This window comes from Penaeus japonicus, unplaced genomic scaffold, assembly GCF_977035675.1.
Source record: "Penaeus japonicus unplaced genomic scaffold, GWHDUDI00000001_assembly GWHDUDI00000028, whole genome shotgun sequence".
Taxonomy (NCBI): Eukaryota; Metazoa; Arthropoda; class Malacostraca; order Decapoda; family Penaeidae; genus Penaeus; species Penaeus japonicus.
Genome location: NW_028234430.1, coordinates 24,142,779 through 24,164,004, shown reverse-complemented (window position 1 = coordinate 24,164,004; position 21,226 = coordinate 24,142,779). Strand labels below are relative to the sequence as shown.

General features: G+C 39.1%; 2 protein-coding genes across 2 annotated transcripts in view; one reads left to right on the top strand and one right to left on the bottom strand.

Annotated features, from left to right (window-relative positions):
* Window positions 1-3,548: 3,548 nt before the first annotated feature.
* LOC122252165 (no receptor potential A) lies at window positions 3,549-8,147 on the top strand. Its single transcript, XM_086553580.1, has 9 exons — window positions 3,549-3,712; window positions 4,193-4,399; window positions 4,737-4,901; window positions 5,079-5,283; window positions 5,474-5,674; window positions 6,256-6,427; window positions 6,887-7,084; window positions 7,323-7,569; window positions 8,069-8,147. Exons 1-9 carry the CDS (start codon window positions 3,656-3,658, stop codon window positions 8,135-8,137), a joined length of 1,521 nt encoding a protein of 506 aa, XP_086409706.1. The 5' UTR covers window positions 3,549-3,655; the 3' UTR covers window positions 8,138-8,147.
* An 8,866-nt stretch (window positions 8,148-17,013) lies between these two features.
* The window catches only part of LOC122252166 (uncharacterized), a 343,505-nt gene continuing 339,292 nt past the window's right edge, over window positions 17,014-21,226 (bottom strand). The window contains exon 27 of the mRNA XM_086553745.1: window positions 17,014-17,655. Within this exon, the coding sequence (XP_086409871.1) occupies window positions 17,014-17,655 (642 nt within the window). The remainder of the gene's footprint in view (window positions 17,656-21,226) is intronic.

Here is a 21,226-nt window from a genome sequence, read left to right as displayed (position 1 = left end):
CCCTGCAAGTATGTTGTACTGAGGAAAAGCTCATTTGACAAGGGCTAGATGATTGTGTCCTCCTTTACCCTTATAAACAAGGGCACGTTCTAGACAGGACAGAGTAAGTCTTCAGCAGACCCCACCCTCCCCTTGCACTTCGCATTGCTTACTACGTCCAGCTGACCCTCGCCACCACCATCTTATCTCGACTCACCCTCTCCAGTCTCGTTTTCCTTCTCTGTTCTCCCTGGTAGAGTTAACCCGTGCACTACCATCACCACCCTGTGTCGCAGCCCTCGCTAGAAGACGATAAGCCCCCTGACGGCGGACAACAAGGAGCGAGGCCTTCCTCTATTACAGTACACGGGCGACAAACCACCCACGTCCACCCACCCTGTCCTCATCTCTCCTACCGCTTGTCAAACTACTGCCAGCCGGTCAATTTCCAGCGGCCTTTGACGTAGCCGCACAACGGTTAACATTTCTTTGCTCTTGTGGGCAGTGATTTGCATGCTTGCGGCCTTGAGAATCAACGCACCATCAGATAGTACTAAACACCATAAAAGGGGTGGTGTGTGTCGTTTTGTCGTGCATGAGAGGGAATAATTACCTGTGTATGTGTCTGTACGTGTACGTATGCATGGTGCAGTGTGATATGTGCATGTGTGTGTGTGTGTGTGTGTTGTGTGTAGAGTGTGTGGTCGTGTGTGTGTGTTGTTGTGTGTGTGTCTAGTGTGTCCGCGCCGCGCGCCACACATGCGATTGGTGCTGGTGGCATGGCATTGCATGCAGCGTAGGTCCTGTGCACATTATTGTATGTTATGTGGGTTGTGCATGGCATGCGATTGTGTACACATTTGTTGTGTATGTATGCCTGTGTGGCATTCGTAGTGTGGTACACATTTGTGTGTCCTGGATGCCTGTTGTGCATGTATTTAACAAGTACATATACCAACACAATAAGATAACTGCCATGTGAAGAAACAGAATAACCGCCAGCCTGTCTTTCACTTTCCAGCTCACTAACTTACTGGATCTTTTCATTTCTTCTCGTTGACAGTACTACCTTTGGGACCTGATTAACGCCACTGAGCATGATTGCTTCAAAATTATCACAGTTCTTTTTATATCTGTATAGGATATAGGCTGAGATTGTTTTTGCATGATATGGTTGTTATAATTAGGGATCTGCATTATCGATTAGTATTTTAGTTACTCTTTGGTTTCTATAGGGAAACCATTGAAATTTTAGAATCATATGCCGAGATTCTAAGTGAATTGGAGACTTGGTTACATTATTTTATTATATATACAAGGAAAAGAAAGGAATAACATGGAAGAGTTTTTTGCATGAGTTTTCATTGTCATGAGGAATGGAGGTTTTTTTTACAAGCAGGTCTTTCCCTTCTGATAGATATTGCTTAATGGTTTCGGTTTGTGTACATCTACTTTTTGTCTTTTGTGTCTTATAGAATTGATTGAATCACACTCGTACCTCTATAATACTGAAGATGTCAAGAAGTCTGTACCTCCCCCTCTTTCCACTGTTCCCTCTTTGGGATGAGATGGGATATTGGCCAGATTCAATGATTGTGGCTCATCAGAGTGGGTCAACGTTTCCCACAAAAAATAGTATTGATGTAATTTTAAAATAACGTATGTTTTATCTTCTCTATATCAGATCACTGAATATTAACTTATGGTGAAATTTGATTGTCTCTCAGTGTCGTATAATGGGGATTGGTTCTCGTGAGTTACCTCTGGCCTTTTCTTCCGTTAAATTCTTGAAATTTTCTTTTGGACAGCATACATTTTTTCATAGAAGATTGCGATCTTTTGGGAAGGGCCAGTCTGATGTCACTATTGTTGTTTTATTAACAATTTTTCAAGCTTTGAAAAGCAGGTAATGTGACTGAAAAGGCCCTTAAAAAAAATATAAATGGAAGTTATTTGTGTGACTGTTTTACAGCAGTTGCATGTGTGTTGCGCAACGAATGATCTTTTGTGTTATTTCACTTTCTTTTTTTTCTTTTATTTTGTTGTGATACTTAAGCTGTATTGTCATTCAGTTTATGATTTCTTGTTGTACACTGAGTGAATCTGTTTATAGCATTTTTTTTGTTATTTCTTTCTGTATGATACTATTAATTTTACAGCCACAATTTTTTTTTTTTATGCCCATGTCTCTGGTCATGATCTAAACCTCTTGCTTTCTGATAAGCAATAAATGTGTATGTCCTTTCTTATTTCCTTTTTTCCCTCTTTTCTCCCCTACCCATGTGGTTAGTCTCTCATCCTTCTCTGTTTGTTGTTGCCTGTGGTTCCTTCCTCCATCCGTTTGTCCTGTGTATCCATGCATGCGCATGAGGGGTGTTGTAGAAGAGCCTGAGGCAGGTGCCGCTCCAGAAGCCCCAAAAATATACAGGCACCTCCCTACACCAACATCCATCCGTGGCTCTCATCCATGGTGAACCTACGCCATGGCCTGCAAGGCCTGTTCACTTTAATGGCTTTTGGAAGCGGCCGAAGGTATCAGGTGTACTGAATTCGGAGAAAATTTGTTTGTAGAGAGGACCAGGAATTGTTAGAGTATAATGTGTTGACGGTTTATTGACTCTTCATTTGGAAAATAGTATTTTAATCTTTAGAATAGGTATGCTTCACTGTAGAGCAGAAGTTCTGCATGGATAGAAATACGGTGTGCAGTGGATGAGCACAAAAGTTGTAACTTTAAAAAGCATTTGTAAAATGGGTCCCACTTGGTAAATAGTTAAATTGTGCAAAAAAAAAAAAAGCAAACCTTATGTTGGATTTATTCATTTATATAACAATTTAAATATCTGGGTACTTGAGAAGTATATCTAAAAACACCCTTTCTTGTCTTTCAGATCTTGTTAAACAGCGCTTTTAGGGTTGTATTTGATATGTACCTTTTCTAGCAGTTCCTCATAATGCATGTGACTATGGAATGGATTTTTAGAAGTTAATATTAACTGTTTTAACAATAGACTGGTAAAATGGAGAATGGCCTATAAGTATCTAGTAACATAGTAATGGAATTTGAAGGTATTGTCTAGAATATATTATCTTAGAAGCTGACTTGGTGAGATTTGAAATATGATATGGGATATTTGTAGATAAAAAAAAAAAATTAATCGCATATATACAGTTCTATAGTTGTCTTTTTAACAAATTGTACCATATTAGAATACGAAAAAAAGTATTCAAAAAAACCATTACTACTCTACAAGAGATATTCCATTATAGGAACTGATTTTGCTGTGCTTTTTCCTTCATAATTTGGTAATAAATTCATACAGTGAGTTTTTCTATATATTCTTTAATTAGATGAAATGATGTTAAAAGTACAAAAGTACAAGTTCAAGTCTGATATGTTGCATTTGTTTCTATTCAATAATTTATTTCTTATTTCAACTCTTGTGTATGGACTCACACTTGACTTTCATTATTTTTTTCCCACTTTATGTATTACTTATCATCCATTTTTCATAATTTGCCAAGTTCTCCTCTTTACTTGGAAATTCACACATATTTCAATCCCACAGAAAAGAATGTCCATCACAACATGTCCTCATTCTCGGAGACCATGGGGTTAGGATACCTAAAGACACAGGCTATCTGAATTTGTCAACTACAACAAGCGACCTATAGCATGTCTAGAATTTACCCCAAGGGAGCTAGAGTGGACTCCTCAAATTACATGCCTCAGGTGAGCATTGCTGGATCTCTCTACTATCTTCCATTTATGAAAAGATTTTCCAGTGCACTCTCCTTTATCAGTTATGACAACTCTTTAACATATTGCTATTCTATAACTTCTTTTTTTACAATTTTGTCATGCTAACCTGTAAAAGTCCTGAACTAAGGGTATTTGTTAAATAGTTTTTTTTATAGTTTGTGTGATCACTATAGAATTCCTTATTTTAGTGCTATTGGTCTTGCCTCTATATAACAGCAGCAACTATTTTTTTTTTTTTCTGAATAGCTAACTTGACCCTACGTAACTAATATTTGTCAGTAGTATTATGTATTTCCAGGAAATGTTTAGAATATAAAATAATCACTCCAGTGAGACTTATAAGATATCTGTACTATTTGAAAGAAATGTGTATATAAATACTTGGTAACATATCAGCAACACTTGCTGTCACACAGTGACCACATTAAACAGTGTTCTCTTGATTGACAGGTGTTCTGGAATGCTGGTTGTCAGATGGTGTCCCTGAACTTCCAGACCTCAGATCTCCCCATGCAATTGAACCAGGGAAAGTTTGAATACAATGGAAACTGCGGGTACCTCCTCAAGCCTGACTTTATGCGTCGTACTGATAAAACCTTCGATCCATTCGCAGAATCTCCTGTAGATGGTGTGATTGCTGCTCAGGTTGCGGTGTCGGTAAGTTTACTGTTATGCAGGCTGATATAACAAAGGAAATACAGTAAAAGCTTGAGCAGATTAAAAGAAGAAGAAAAATTTTATATATATATATATATATATATATATATATATATATATATATATATATATTATATCATATTAATATATATTTATATCTATATATATATATATCTATCTATATATATATCTATATATATATATATATATATATATATATATATATATATATATATATATATATATATATATATATATATATATATACATATACATATACATATACATATACACAGTTTTTCTGATTGTCATTAACAATTATCTATTCCTTCTCCAGGTCATAGCTGGTCAGTTCTTATCAGATAAGAAAGTTGGCACATACGTAGAAGTGGACATGTATGGCTTACCAACAGATACTATCAGGAAGGAATTCAGAACACGAATGATCCCTGGAAATGGTCTCAACCCACAGTACAATGAGGAACCCTTCCTCTTCCGTAAGGTGAGCTAACTGTGTATTATGTTGTAATTGCTAATAGAGTAAAATTTGTTTTATTCTATTGCTTTATTGCATGTATTACTAATATAAAACTACTTCATGGTATCAGTACTGGTATCTTTGAAATAAAAGCATATACATTTATTTTATCTCTGATACCACTTGTGTCTTATTTGATAGGTTGTCTTACCTGATCTGGCTGTGCTGAGATTTGGTGTGTTTGATGAGAATGGCAAGATGTTGGGCCAACGTATCCTGCCCCTTGACGGTCTGCAGGCTGGCTATCGTCATATTTCCTTGCGTACTGAAGGCAACTTCCCCATGTCTCTACCTATGTTGTTCTGTAATATTGAACTCAAGATTTATGTACCTGATGGTCTTGGCGGTGAGTTTACTTGTTTTTAATGGTATTGAATGGAATATTTTCATGCATTCACTTGAATCACCATGATTAGTGGTAAAAATAACAATAAATTATTTTGAAATCATTTCACAGAATTGATGTAATGTTTTTCAATTTTATCAATTTTTGTATATTACAGAAATGTTTGTCTAATGTTTGTACAACCTGACAGATCTCATGGATGCCCTCTCTGATCCTCGTGCTTTCTTGAGCGCCCAGGAGAAGCGAGAACAGCAAATGAAGGCCATGGGTATTGAGGCATCAGATATTGACACAAAAGCCCTGAAAGGTGGGAAGGGAGGAGCCAAGCCAGCTGGAGGAGCAGGCAAACCAGCTGCAGGCGCTGCCGGTGCCAAGAAAGAGGAAGAAGCCCGTAAGTTAATCTTTCTTATTTTGGCTCAAAATGAGAAACATAAATGCTGTGATACAAGTCTCAAAATCTCTAACAAATAACTCATCCATAGATATAGACACTCCTTAGTTGTGGTTCTTGATACCGTTTTATCAAGTTGAAAAAGCTATTATTTTATCCACATTATGTTGTATGGGAATTAAAAAGGTTACATTAAAGCAGTGTTTTCTGTCACTGGAAGAAAGATATTGCAATACAAATCTTGACAGAATGAATATTTACTGCTCTTACCATGGTATCAAACAAAGTTATATAACAATAGCAGAAATTTTGAGTATGTGCCTGAGTGGGAGAAGCTAAAGGTACAGTAGCAAAACTAATGTTAAAGTTACTGAAGATGTGGATGAAATGTAATGATGTTCATATTGAGGTATTCATATTAATCTTCTGCATACTTTATTTGGTAATACAGAGAGTAGGGAAGAAAGAAATAATATCTTTAAGTTTTCCTTCAAAAAATCATAATGAGAGAGATAAGAAGTTGTTCTCTATTCTCCAAAATCCTTAAATGATACAAAACTGAAAAAGTCTATCCCTTACAGTTGACTTTGAACCTATCAACCTAGAAACACTACGAGCTCAGAAGAACTTCTTGAAGGCCACGAAGAAGCAGCAGAAGGAACTTGAAAGCATGAGAAAAAAACACATGAAGGAACGCTTGTCTATCCAGAAGGGTCAATGCAGTGCTATAGAGAAGGTTGCAAAGGGCAAAAAGTTAGTGTCTTTTTATTCATTTTAATTATTCTTTGATTATGGATATTGAATAAATAAACATTTCAAATATTTATTATGTATAAAACACTTTAAGACATATGTGCATGCACTCGCAAATACACACATACACGCACACACACACACACACACACACACACACACACACACACACACACACACACACACACACACACACACACACACACACACACACACACACACACACACACATTTCTCTTTTTTAACCCACTCACGACGGGGGCATTCTAGCCTTGAGTGTCACAATGCCGGGGCTTTCGAACGCTTAGGCCTAAATCAATTAAATGGCTGGCACAATACTGTGCTGCCCGGCCACTGGGCTTTTGAATGAGCGGTACAGTACTGTACCACCCGTCCAGAGAGGGTTAATCATTCATGAGACACTTCATGATCCCTTCTTTTTTTCTATTTCCTCTTCAGAGAGGTACTGGATGATCCCAAGATCAAGGCAATAGTGACTGACCAGATGAAGCAGTGGTCTGAGATGATGGAGAAACACCGCAAGGAAGAGTGGGAGATGCTCAAGGAACATCTCAAGAGTCAGGAAGACATCCTCAAGAAACTCATGGAGGAAGAACAAGCCAGCCAGATTAAGAAGCTGGAAGGAAAGCATGAACAGTGAGTGATGTGGATTTAGTTTATGTGCCTGTGAATAAGTCTGAAAATGATTGTGTTAACTTCCTGTAGAGCAAGATTTTAAGATATGACTTGTAGCTGAATGATAAAAAAGAAAAAAAATTATGGTTATCAAGATTTATACAGCACTTAAAATTGCAAGACAGGATATACTTTCAGATATCTGTTAAACCCTTTTTTGTGGTGTTCCTTGTGTTTCAAAAGAACATTCTTTTTCTAGGGCAATGAAGGATATGAAAGCAAACCAGGCAAAGTTAGCTGTGGAAACAGCTAAAGATGTAGCATCAGACAAGACGCTGAAGACAAAGGCTGACCGCGATCGTCGTCTGAAAGAAAAGAACCAAAACAACACAAAGAGATTCATTGAAGAGCGAAAGATCTCAGCCATGAAGCAGGGCAAGCAGATGGACAAGTTGAAGAAGATCCACAATGAGCAAATGAGTGCTCTTACTAAGGATATCCAGATGGTGGGTTTACTTGGGATTATATCCTACATTTAGTGGTATTCACAACAACGAGAAAAGATGCATTGTCATTTGTTTTTTGTAAGTAAGTTTATTGACAAACAATACATTATATATACAGACTTTGTGATCTTATCTGTATTGCATAGGCATAACTAGAAAAGAGAAATGGACTTCAGTAATGTTCAATGAGCAGTTATGATTTTTTTTCTTTCTTTTTTCTTTTCTTTTTAGATGAACTGTTCTGAAAATTTGATTGTTTTTCCAGTTATTTAGATGCTGATATCTACATCTGTTATTGTTGATAACACCTAATGAGGCAGATATGAAAACTTTTACTACAGGCTCTTATTCAAATGGTCATAAGTAATTACAGACAGTTAAATTCAGTTTTTTTTCTGGCTATATATCATTTTGCTTTATTATAGATTTTAATTAATGCTACAGATTTATTGCCATCAATGCTCTTCTTCCTTCTTTATGTGTAATCTTTGCTTTACAGGCCATCCAGTTTTACGAGAACACAGAAGCTGAATACAAGATGTGGCAGAAGATCGAATTTTTCTGTTGAAGAGTCAGTCTATCGTTTGTATCCTGTAGCTGAAGTTGTGTTCAGCCCCCCCAACCCCCCCCCCAAACCCCCCCCACCCCCCCCCCCCCCCCCCCCCCCCCACCCCCCCCCCCCCCCCCCCCCCCACTGGCACACGCTTCACCTCATGTGAAGATCTCCAGACCAGCTGCCTTGGTTCATCTGCAAGCCTTAGCATCCATTATTTCTGTGCATCTGCAATATTAGCCCATTGGTAAAGTGTGTGTATGTAATGCACAGGGAATGAGGAGTGATGAAAATCAGGGTAATTAGATGTGTCTGGTTTACAAAAACAAAACAAAGGAAACGTGTTGAAGCTGATCATATTCACCCTTTGTTTGGCAGACTTGGAGAACCTGCAACTTAGTTTAAGTTTAGCTAAAAAAAAGAGCAAGAGAAAAAAAAAGTTGACTGCAAACTTAATGAACACATTGATAAGCAGTTAAGAAAAAAAAATTAAGGAAAAGCTTTATAACAAAGCTTCAAGTTTGTGATAATGAAATCCAAAGTCACAGAATAGTGGAAATGTACACATGGTGGTTACGTTTCCCGAGACACAGTTGAAAAATTATTAATCCTCTGTGTATAATGAGGGAAGACATTTTCTAATAGGCTTTGTTTCCGCACTGGAAATCTAGTCAACAATAAACGGGCTGGTTGACTTTAAGATGAGTTACAGCAGTTTCATGTATTGGCAATAACAGATTTTAATAATTGTATGATCTTTTCTTTAAGGTTGAGCAATTTATTCATTATAAGATTCTATTGTTAACGGTCCCAGATATATTTTTGCCACTGAAAAACATAGCTCTATTGAATGTTGATTACTAGCTATAACTTTTATAAAGAGCTTATACAGATTTAACACTGTTAGCATCATTATAAGTAGCATTGCATTTTCCTAAAGTTTATAAGAGTAGACTAAATTTTTATTTCTTTTTTTGTTTTTATAGTTTTGATTTTTATGTTTCGTAAGTAGCAGTTTTTTTGTGGTGATTACTAATATTTTCATTGGTTAGTGTATTATATTATGTTGTCCATTGTTGCTTGTTGTTCTCAATATTGTATTACAGTATGCATTCCTCTCTCAGCTTTAGCGTAATTATTGATTTAGAAAGTATTACATATAGGATATGATAATTATATAAACATATTTATATAGATATATAATCAATGTTATCCTTGACTGAGAAATATTTTGTGAGGTAACTTAGTTTTGAATAATGTTGATATGATTATCAGACATGCATCTATATGCATATAATGCTGTTCAGTTTTTGAAAGAGTCCGAAACTCCTTGTACCTTCTAGTCTGTTCTAGTCAATTTGATAAGAATTTATATTTAGAATATATTATATATATTTATATATTCCACTTGTATGTAAAGATTGCTTCCTCTGTAGTGCCAAGTGTTGATGTGCACCAAACTGTTAATTACACGATCAGTGGATGTGATCCTTTGAATAGGTGACATTAAGGTCCAGATTCTTCCTGACAATACAGTCAAGATCAGCCTTATGAGAGTGTGCTAACAATGGGTCACTTTAAGTGATTGTATTCTTTCCAAATACACACAAAAAAATCACATTAAAGTATAACAGTAGATGCCCAAGATTGCTAATCACTTTACTTCCAAACATTAATGTTTTTGCTATTGTTTGTAGACAAGCTAAGTCTTTGCCACTTAATGATTTAAATGCATCATAAATGTCATTGTCATTTGGTGATTACAGCATTGAAATAAATACACTAAACAAATGCAAAATATGTGAATGGAATTAAGATATGTGGGAGGGATCAGTGAAGAAAAATTCTACTTCATAAGGACTTTGTTATTGATACAGTAAACTACAGCAATCATCAACAATTTGGTTTAGATATAAAAGTAATTGGTGGACTGAACTGTAACTGCTGTCATAATATGACAATTGAAAAGTCAGGGGAAAATGCTGACAAGTGCACGTTTGTGTGCACGTTTGTGTGCACGTTTGTGTGCACGTTTGTGTGCACGTTTGTGTGCACGTTTGTGTGCACGTTTGTGTGCACGTTTGTGTGCACGTTTGTGTGCACGTTTGTGTGCACGTTTGTGTGCACGTTTGTGTGCACGTTTGTGTGCACGTTTGTGTGCACGTTTGTGTGCACGTTTGTGTGCACGTTTGTGTGCACGTTTGTGTGCACGTTTGTGTGCACGTTTGTGTGCACGTTTGTGTGCACGTTTGTGTGCACGTTTGTGTGCACGTTTGTGTGCACGTTTGTGTGCACGTTTGTGTGCACGTTTGTGTGCACGTTTGTGTGCACGTTTGTGTGCACGTTTGTGTGCACGTTTGTGTGCACGTTTGTGTGCACGTTTGTGTGCACGTTTGTGTGCACGTTTGTGTGCACGTTTGTGTGCACGTTTGTGTGCACGTTTGTGTGCACGTTTGTGTGCACGTTTGTGTGCACGTTTGTGTGCACGTTTGTGTGCACGTTTGTGTGCACGTTTGTGTGCACGTTTGTGTGCACGTTTGTGTGCACGTTTGTGTGCACGTTTGTGTGCACGTTTGTGTGCACGTTTGTGTGCACGTTTGTGTGCACGTTTGTGTGCACGTTTGTGTGCACGTTTGTGTGCACGTTTGTGTGCACGTTTGTGTGCACGTTTGTGTGCACGTTTGTGTGCACGTTTGTGTGCACGTTTGTGTGCACGTTTGTGTGCACGTTTGTGTGCACGTTTGTGTGCACGTTTGTGTGCACGTTTGTGTGCACGTTTGTGTGCACGTTTGTGTGCACGTTTGTGTGCACGTTTGTGTGCACGTTTGTGTGCACGTTTGTGTGCACGTTTGTGTGCACGTTTGTGTGCACGTTTGTGTGCACGTTTGTGTGCACGTTTGTGTGCACGTTTGTGTGCACGTTTGTGTGCACGTTTGTGTGCACGTTTGTGTGCACGTTTGTGTGCACGTTTGTGTGCACGTTTGTGTGCACGTTTGTGTGCACGTTTGTGTGCACGTTTGTGTGCACGTTTGTGTGCACGTTTGTGTGCACGTTTGTGTGCACGTTTGTGTGCACGTTTGTGTGCACGTTTGTGTGCACGTTTGTGTGCACGTTTGTGTGCACGTTTGTGTGCACGTTTGTGTGCACGTTTGTGTGCACGTTTGTGTGCACGTTTGTGTGCACGTTTGTGTGCACGTTTGTGTGCACGTTTGTGTGCACGTTTGTGTGCACGTTTGTGTGCACGTTTGTGTGCACGTTTGTGTGCACGTTTGTGTGCACGTTTGTGTGCACGTTTGTGTGCACGTTTGTGTGCACGTTTGTGTGCACGTTTGTGTGCACGTTTGTGTGCACGTTTGTGTGCACGTTTGTGTGCACGTTTGTGTGCACGTTTGTGTGCACGTTTGTGTGCACGTTTGTGTGCACGTTTGTGTGCACGTTTGTGTGCACGTTTGTGTGCACGTTTGTGTGCACGTTTGTGTGCACGTTTGTGTGCACGTTTGTGTGCACGTTTGTGTGCACGTTTGTGTGCACGTTTGTGTGCACGTTTGTGTGCACGTTTGTGTGCACGTTTGTGTGCACGTTTGTGTGCACGTTTGTGTGCACGTTTGTGTGCACGTTTGTGTGCACGTTTGTGTGCACGTTTGTGTGCACGTTTGTGTGCACGTTTGTGTGCACGTTTGTGTGCACGTTTGTGTGCACGTTTGTGTGCACGTTTGTGTGCACGTTTGTGTGCACGTTTGTGTGCACGTTTGTGTGCACGTTTGTGTGCACGTTTGTGTGCACGTTTGTGTGCACGTTTGTGTGCACGTTTGTGTGCACGTTTGTGTGCACGTTTGTGTGCACGTTTGTGTGCACGTTTGTGTGCACGTTTGTGTGCACGTTTGTGTGCACGTTTGTGTGCACGTTTGTGTGCACGTTTGTGTGCACGTTTGTGTGCACGTTTGTGTGCACGTTTGTGTGCACGTTTGTGTGCACGTTTGTGTGCACGTTTGTGTGCACGTTTGTGTGCACGTTTGTGTGCACGTTTGTGTGCACGTTTGTGTGCACGTTTGTGTGCACGTTTGTGTGCACGTTTGTGTGCACGTTTGTGTGCACGTTTGTGTGCACGTTTGTGTGCACGTTTGTGTGCACGTTTGTGTGCACGTTTGTGTGCACGTTTGTGTGCACGTTTGTGTGCACGTTTGTGTGCACGTTTGTGTGCACGTTTGTGTGCACGTTTGTGTGCACGTTTGTGTGCACGTTTGTGTGCACGTTTGTGTGCACGTTTGTGTGCACGTTTGTGTGCACGTTTGTGTGCACGTTTGTGTGCACGTTTGTGTGCACGTTTGTGTGCACGTTTGTGTGCACGTTTGTGTGCACGTTTGTGTGCACGTTTGTGTGCACGTTTGTGTGCACGTTTGTGTGCACGTTTGTGTGCACGTGTGTGTGCACGTTTGTGTGCACGTTTGTGTGCCCGTGTGTGTGCACGTTTGTGTGCACGTTTGTGTGCACGTTTGTGTGCACGTTTGTGTGCACGTTTGTGTGCACGTTTGTGTGCACGTTTGTGTGCACGTTTGTGTGCACGTTTGTGTGCACGTTTGTGTGCACGTTTGTGTGCACGTTTGTGTGCACGTGTGTGTGTGTGTGTGTGCGTGTGTGCATGTGTTTACATACAATTGCATATGCACATATGATTAACTTTTTAATTCATGTAAAAGAGCTGCATCACTTCTGGTCAGTTGCTGAGCTTTTGGCATGAGGAAGTATGGGACTAATTACCCTGGTTTCTCAAATGACACTGGCTGCAGTTGTTGACAGGAGCTCAACAAGTGTGGTAAGGCAGTCAATGGCTGTCACCATATTCTTACAAAATAGTAAATAATTTGTGCCTATATTACTGTACCAACTGTAAAGTCATTTGTACCATCCTCATATATTGCATAGTGAACATGCCATCCTCATAATATTTATAGTACATATTATACACTTCATGGAACATGTCGCTTCAAGTTGTGGACTATTTTACTAAGGTTATGAACAAAACACTTAAGATGTATAATAGAATGATGATGATGATGATTGTAATGATTAACTCCAAAGCTTTCTTTAAGATAAGTCTTCTCTATTTTATTGAACAGAAATGATATGTATTTTATGAATCAAAATAGGAAATCAAATAAGGTTGGACACTATTGAATTAGAATATTTGTAGGTTGTTTCAGATCTTGTAGGAACAGGTCCCTTTTGCAGTTATTTATTATGCGTAATAAATTGTTATAAAAATCAGATGTGTTTTACATTCTCACTAAGCAAACACCATGAACTTTTTTTTTCTATTTATATATTTGTAACCCAGGAGCCATATCAGTGACTAATATGAAACCAATCAAGAAAGAAATTTGTGCATGGATGAGGAGCAAAGTTTTACAGCAGCCTGAAGATAACAGTAAAGGTGAATGCTGAGGTAAGTAAGCTGGACAGCTGTGTAAACTGATCCTATAATTCATAAATTATTTATATTCCATTGTTTATTTTGACAAAGATTCATGGAATACATAAATAATGAGTGGTTTTACATTTTTTCCTGGTGATTATGCCTACAGGAACAGTGCTGTAATGTCAACTATAGCCATTCCAAACATGCCTAACTGAATCTAGTTCTGAAGTAAGTAAGACCACTTGATGTGTATCCCTTATCCAATGAATTTCCCCAGGAAAATATAATTGGTTTCAGACTGAAATCTATGCTATTGTCAACTCTATCTGGTAACCAAATGATATTTGAAAGAACTTTTGTTCATTTTAGGTGTGTGAGGTGTAAACTAGCAGTTGAGACAGATCCGATAAGGAAACTAAACTGTGGGTGTTGAGAAGGCGGTAGAGGGCCTGAATAGGCAAGCAAGCAAATCTGAGGTTATTTTGATCTCTGTCAAGGTATGTGTAAAGACAGACTATCTTTAATTATTTATAAATAACAGTATTGTACTAAGTACAGTAAGAAAAAAGCAATACTATTAGCTGTATATCAACCTATATTGTATACATATCAAATTTAAGTATATTGAATTTATGGTTTGAAGTTCTGGAGAGCAAAAGTTACCATAAATTTGTTTATGCATTTCAGTTGTTTAGCTAAGATATTCACTTAGAGTAATTTTCATGTTCATATTTCTTTTTCCAAATTTAACCCATTGCGGATGGGGGATAGATTCGCTTGTCCAGTCTCCAGGATGGGTTTTATTTCAGAGTGAGACAGCTTCATGCAACATACCTTGTCTTTTCTCTCTTTTAGGCACTCATTGTAAAGCTAGAGACATTTTTGTGTTCTACTATTTTTAAAGACATATCTCTCATATCACAGGCTCTATCAATACTGCAGGAGACTAAAATTGTAGTATAGGGTCCATATCAGCTCATTATCTTTTTCATACTCAGTGTGACAGAAGTTTTGCTGTTTTACAGGGGGACAAAAAGCAGCTTTATTTTTTGTATTTATGTAATGCCATGAATGAATGCGGAACATAATACCATCCACAATGAAGATTACATGAAGAAATAGGAAAGAAGAAGGAAACTTGTGCTTATGACTGTGAGTGCCACAGTAAAAGGCATCCCTACTGGCACAGGGGAACATTGTAGACATGGGCATGGTTTGAATCATCTATCTCTTCTTGTTCTGCTTGCACATTCTTCATCTGTAGCACTTTAGAGCAAGAGGTCGGCAACTTGCTGTGTGCCATCACTCTATAAGATAGTGTTTGCTATTCATTGGTGGTAGAAGAAAGTGGTGCCATCTAGGTTTTGGATTTTAGGTGAAACCCATTTTGCTTAATATTACGGCAGTTATAGTAATTATGACTGCAGTTGTCATAATCACTCACTCATTACACATAGCACAATAAAATAACAGTGATCCAAATCCCCAAACATCACGTATGTCATGACACCCGCATGCAATGGGTTAATGTCATAGTGGCTATTCTAGTGTCAAGACTGTTTCATAATGAATATTCTTTGTAATAGAACTTTTTCCTTGATTTTACTGTACTGCCTGGTACAAGGAGCTCACTAATATCTTGGGTTTTAAAATGGTATGAGACTTCAGAAACTTTTTTCTTTGAAGGAGCAGCACTGATGAGCAATTTTGATTAAATATTTTGAAAATTACCTTGGATTGGTTTGCTTATTTTGAAGTAGAAATTTCTGGGTAATAAACAGAGAATAACATAGGTAGTGTTTATTTCTATGCTACAGGCATGGTGCAGCTGTTTATAACAGGAGAAAATTATCATATGAACTGATTTTTTCCCAATTTCATTGTTTAGATTTGTTTTTTAGGATGCCTGCTAAGGCTCACACAATTACATATTTCATGAACTCCACAGCCACATGATAAAATGTTAGTATAAAGTTACTTGTGAGGAAGAGAGAGAAAAAAATTATGTTGTACATATTACTGGAAACATTGGTGCTGCAACCAGTGACAAAAAAAATCAGTTTTCAACTGAACAACTACCTACAAATTTTGGTATGAAGAGTGCAGGTTATATAGCATATTTACAAGTGCAAGATCCAAGAAACATGTCCCGCTTGTGTATTTGTTTGAATATATACGACTCTCGCTGCTACTCGCAATTATCAATGATGATGCATCATTTGCTACATTTAAAGTAAAGCCAATGAGCTTTTATAATAAGTAAGGGTTAGAATATATGTAGAGGCTGAAAACTCTAATTTTAAGTAAATATATGATAGCAAAGAAGCAACATAAAGTTCTAAAGTCACAAATAAACTAGATTTCAAAGGCTACAACGAATGTGAACAAAATTTCAAACACGAGGTAGCGCGATAGCCTACTATATTTACAGAACACCACCATCACATTTACTTCTATTCATCTATAGTCCTCTTGCATTACCTTACTTCATTATTAGTGATTGTTTCTCTACATCAACCTTCCCTTGCTGGGGGAAAGGAGAGAACTTTGGGTTTCTGGGAGTTCTTGAGATCAGAAATGATGAGAAGTTGGTCAGGTCAGGTCTGGCCACAGAGATGGATGGGTTAGATCATAAGACAAGCTAAGATGAAGCTGTCACTAATGTTCCATGTTAGCTGACTGCTTTGAGTTCCTAGCAAACCACTGCCGTGAAAAGCAAGTACTGAATCATTTTTACCTTTTTGTCATACATACATAAACCTCTTTAGGGCACACACATATCAATAAATATATATACATATATATACATACATATATAAATATATACCTATACATATGCATATATATAAATATATGCTGATTTTAAATACCTTTGCCTAACCTGACCAAATCTTATTTTTAATCTTTACTGGAGTTGCCATATTTACATGTTGCCTACTGTACACCCCCAACTAAAAGATCTATGTACGTACATTACATTACTTTGTAGAAATGTTCTTTAATGCTATCAACCTTATCTATGTTAAATTAACTCTCAATTTTCAATTCAACATTTGGCACTTACAACAAGGCATTTACAGTTCATAAAATCAGTAACAAAATATAAACTCTATATACACACAGAACAACACATAACCTCCCCCCCCCCCCCCCCCCCCCCCCCCCCTCCCCCCCCCCCCCCCCCCTTCCCCCCCCCCCCCCCCCCCCTACACTCCCCCCCCCCCCCCTCCCCCCTACCCCCCCCCCCCCCCCCCTCCCCCCCCCCCCCCATCCCCCCCCCCCCCTCCCCACCCCCCCTCCCTCCCCCCCCCCCCCCAACCCCCTCCCCCCCCCCCCTACCTCACCCCCCCCCCCCTCCCCCCCTCCCCCCCCCCCTTCCCTCCCCCCCCCACCCTCCCTCCCCCCCCCATACCACCCCCCCCCCCCCTCCCCCCCCCCCCCCCCTCCCCCCCCCCCCACCCCCACCCCCCCCCTATCACAGTTCAGTGCTAATTTCATCACCTGCTTCACCTTTCTTGGCTTTACCCTTTGCCACGTCACTGCCACTGTTATCGCTCTCACTGTTCCCACTAACCTTCATATCAATATTTTTGTTGTTCCTCAGCAGTGAGCTATCAGGCTTGAACATTACATTCTTACTGTTATTACTGCTGCTACTTTCCACCTCATAGCAGTCACTGGAGTGATCTTTCACGTGGCCATTGAGAGAAACCTTTGAAAAGCCATTGAGGTGGCCATTACCAAAGGTCCTGAAGTTCCCAGTGCCATTCCCACTGTCCTTCACATGACCATTCAACATGCATCCACTAATGTACTCTTGATCAAAGGCATTCGTGCGGCCATTCTGAAAGCTGCTGAGCTGATGTCCTTTACTTCCGTGATTCATCTGGCTGCTCATCTTGTTGTTGGTGATCGGGATAAACTCGCTGGACACGGGGCCAATTATGCCGTTCCCCTTTGCAGAGTAGCCGTTGAGCGGAAGGCACGTCTTGTTCCCAGTGCCATTGATGTGCATGCCGTCCATGTAGGGGCCGTTGTGGGACCCACTGATTTTGACTGGTCCATGGTCGAAGGAGTTGATGTAGCCATTGGTGTCACTCATTACCGCTGTTGATGTCTGTGGAGAAAGGACGGTCTTAGTGTCCATAACTTTGATCAGAAAACATGAGCATTTAGCAAGAAAATATTGTTCATAATTTTTTTTTATGCAAGAAGCCATTTCATAAATTTACTAAATATTACAGATATGTTAAAACTAGTATATTCTGTTTAAACGGTACTTTTAGGTGTTAATATTACTACATATTAAGGATTAGATTAATTTTCTTTGAATACATTTCCAAAATTTATGTTACATTATATAATATTTTCACTTTGTGCACTGTACCATAACCACTGAAGTTTATTTATGTGAGTGTATTTTCCCAGCATAATACTTTATAATACTAAGTATCACCAAAATTAAAGTAATCAGTGGCCAAGATCAATTAATTATAGGAAGCTTTTAGTATTAAAGGGATTAGACAAACAATATATCATAACAACTTCCTCTTTAAACTTCACATTACATATTGTGATGTATATGTTATCAAAAGCATATTTACATTGGTTAATTCTTACTATTAGGTGATCAATCATTTAGTTGACAAAAATAAACATTTAAAAGAGGCTAACCCACAAAAAGATAAAATACAAAAATATTATGACTAATTAAACAAAATCTCAAGTTAAGTTATTTACAGACTTTTTCATGATAACGAAATGTATTCACCAAAATAAATACAACAGTCATACCAAAGAAAGAAAAAAAAATCAATAAAACACATGCACTGCTCAGTGAACAAACAAAACAAAACAAATTAACATGCAACAAACATTACTCAGATGCAACATGCAAAACAACTTCTAATGGCAAGGTATGCACTCCTTACAATAAATATACTGTCCCTAGTCATTCATTCCAGTCTAAAGTCAAGAGGTCTGAGTCACCCTAGAGAGAGAGAAAATGGAGGAAGACGAGGTTCAGAGTGATAATGTTATTTGTGTGACTGGACAACGCAAGCTTCCTGTCCAGCAAAGGGGCAGGTGATAGCTCAGGCCTGGAAGTTGTTCAAAGACAACCAGCGATATATATTTTTTTTCTTGTTTTTTTTCCAGTAAATGAGACCAAAAGCATCACCTGCTTACTGTTGTTAACTTCCTACTTCTACTTGTTAGTGTATATACTTTTATTACAGTACGTTATGAGTAATAAATACAGTAGTCTGGTTACTTTTTTTTTTTTACACAAGAACAGGAATACACTTCTTTTCACTGTAACCAAATTTGAGCAACTCTCTACTTCGTATGCATCATCAAAACTGCCCCAGTCAACTCGCATTCCTCTTTCCCATGACCAAAGACTATGCCCCTGACTGTGTGTGTGTGTGTGTGTGTGTGTGTGTGTGTGTGTGTGTGTGTGTGTGTGTGTGTGTGTGTGTGTGTGTGTGTGTGTGTGTGTGTGTGTGTGTGTGTGTGTGTGTGTGTGTGTGTGTGTGAAATTTATGCAAAATACGTATGTATGTATGTAAAGTGCATATGTATGTAATGCGCGTATGTATGCAGTTTCTGTGTGAGCATGTATGCACACGCAAGCACCTTCTTGCGAGGTATGTGCACCTATAATTGCAAATGAGGAATGTGGAATTGACTATGGTATTACAGATTTTTGACCTTTTTATTCCTGGTCACGCCAGGCCAGTAGTTCCAACGTTAATACCCTCCAACAACCATAACCCAAGTCACTGATTATTTGCTGTACCAATGACAAGAGGTCAAAGGCAAGATCTTCACCGCAGGGTCTGCGGCAAAAGAGCCCTGCCTCGTGTTGGGAAATGACCCAACCAGTAGTGACTCTAGTGCCCAAGGCAGCAGTTGTTCCAGGAAGTGACCTCATACTTACTGCATGGCGCTCTGAATAAGCGGCCCGAGGATCAGTTCCAAGCTGCCAGCACTGCCCCTGCGCGCATGCCCGCCCACAACCCCGCTGTGCTGTGAACAACATAACAGCGTCCTCAGTCACGGCCCACTACCCTGCCCTGCCCACAGCTACCTTGGCTTACCTTGTCTGGGGCAATGTCTCCTTGGGGTACAAACATGACTGTGCCCTTTTGGGAATATGGAATCCATCAAACTAGGACCCTTAGGAATGAACTCCTTCATGCCATGATAAATCCACATTTATTGATACTCTTGGAAAAAAACATTTAAATGCTAAAACTAATTTTTCCACAAACTTACTTGACATCTTGTTATCCATTATTAAGAAAGCGTGAATCGCTGGGATATATTAGTGAATGATTTTCTATTTAATATGGCATTATACATATTAATAGAACGTCCCATGCAGGCATACATGTATCATTAGCATGATGGATATTTTCAGTCCAGGGACACAAGTTAGGCATAAACAGGGGTTATGTGGGATGACGGAGCAGTGCCAATCAGGGAGTTTAAAGGGGGTGATGGAACACATGCAAGTACGGGGGTTAAGCTAAGGGGTGACAAGAGCCGCTGTGCTGTGGACATGGTGGTGGTGGTGGTGCGTGGCCAGTGGTGGACATAGTGATGGAGGCTCAGAGATTCCGACGAAGAAGCAGCGGGGTAAATCATGGTCACGAGTCAAAAGTGTCATATTTACAAAGGTCAAAGGCCAAGTCTTCTGATACCCTATAGGGATACGAATATCCTTTAACGTTACTTAACGTAAACTGAATCAAGTCTCGGTAAATGGCAAACGGTGATAAGAAAATGCGTTACAATAACGCCTCTTAATGAGTATGTCTTGATCAGAGCTTGGCTTACAAGTCATCGGTTTTATGAATCTATCTCTAGAGGTAAGGATTATTTTTAACTAATGTTAGAAGCATTACAGTATCTATGATGTGTATGCATTACGTATTACCCGCTGCTTCTTGTCCTTTCTGGCCATCAACTATAGATAACAACAAAACATAATCATAAATGCTATAGCTGTCATAAAGCGTCGATTACTTGCAGTTACAGATGTGCACAAACGAATAAGGGCCTTCAACACTATATTTGAGAAAAAATGATATGCCAAAACAAAAGGGTGCAAGTGCTTGTAGAATAAATAAAATATGGCCTTAACATCCAATTTAACTGCTGCAAATTACCTGGCTTAGCTTCCCTAAGTTCACATTGAGTAAAGTCAATCAAAACATTAGAAGCACAGATGTAGCAAAGAGAAAATTCGCAAGACTGAAAATAAATCTGCAATACTTTCTGAAAACTCCTTGTGAAATTAAGGTTTCTAGCCAGCGTGAGCAACAAAAAGCAGATAATCATTGTAAAAAAAAAAGTTTTGGTTTGAAAGACATCAAAAGACAATGTTGGTGTTGCTGAAAGTGTATGTATACGATTGTCAGTATAATTTCTTCTCACGAAAATGATATCCAAATGATATCATCCATGTTTTTAAAGAGTATTTAGTGGTGTAGTCTTTCTTGTGTATGTAAAAAGGAAGGCCTTGCCAATATCAGTGCATATAGGAAGTCAAGTTGTGCCGGGTCCTAACAGGTAGAGTGTAGGGATATATAGAGTGTCTTTTGCTGAGGTAGTTTAGAAGTCTTGCTAGTGTTCTTTGAAATTACTGTGCACTAGTGTACTCTGAAATGACTTTGCACAAG

What these genes read in the sequence shown, in the direction of transcription:
- LOC122252165 (XM_086553580.1), top strand. Translation starts at nt 3,656, where the DNA reads ATGTCTAGAATTTACCCCAAGGGAGCTAGAGTGGACTCCTCAAATTAC. An exon ending in CCTCAAATTACATGCCTCAG is followed by an intron (nt 3,713 to 4,192) that starts GTGAGCATTGCT and finishes CTTGATTGACAG; the next exon opens with GTGTTCTGGAATGCTGGTTG. An exon ending in CTGCTCAGGTTGCGGTGTCG is followed by an intron (nt 4,400 to 4,736) that starts GTAAGTTTACTG and finishes TTCCTTCTCCAG; the next exon opens with GTCATAGCTGGTCAGTTCTT.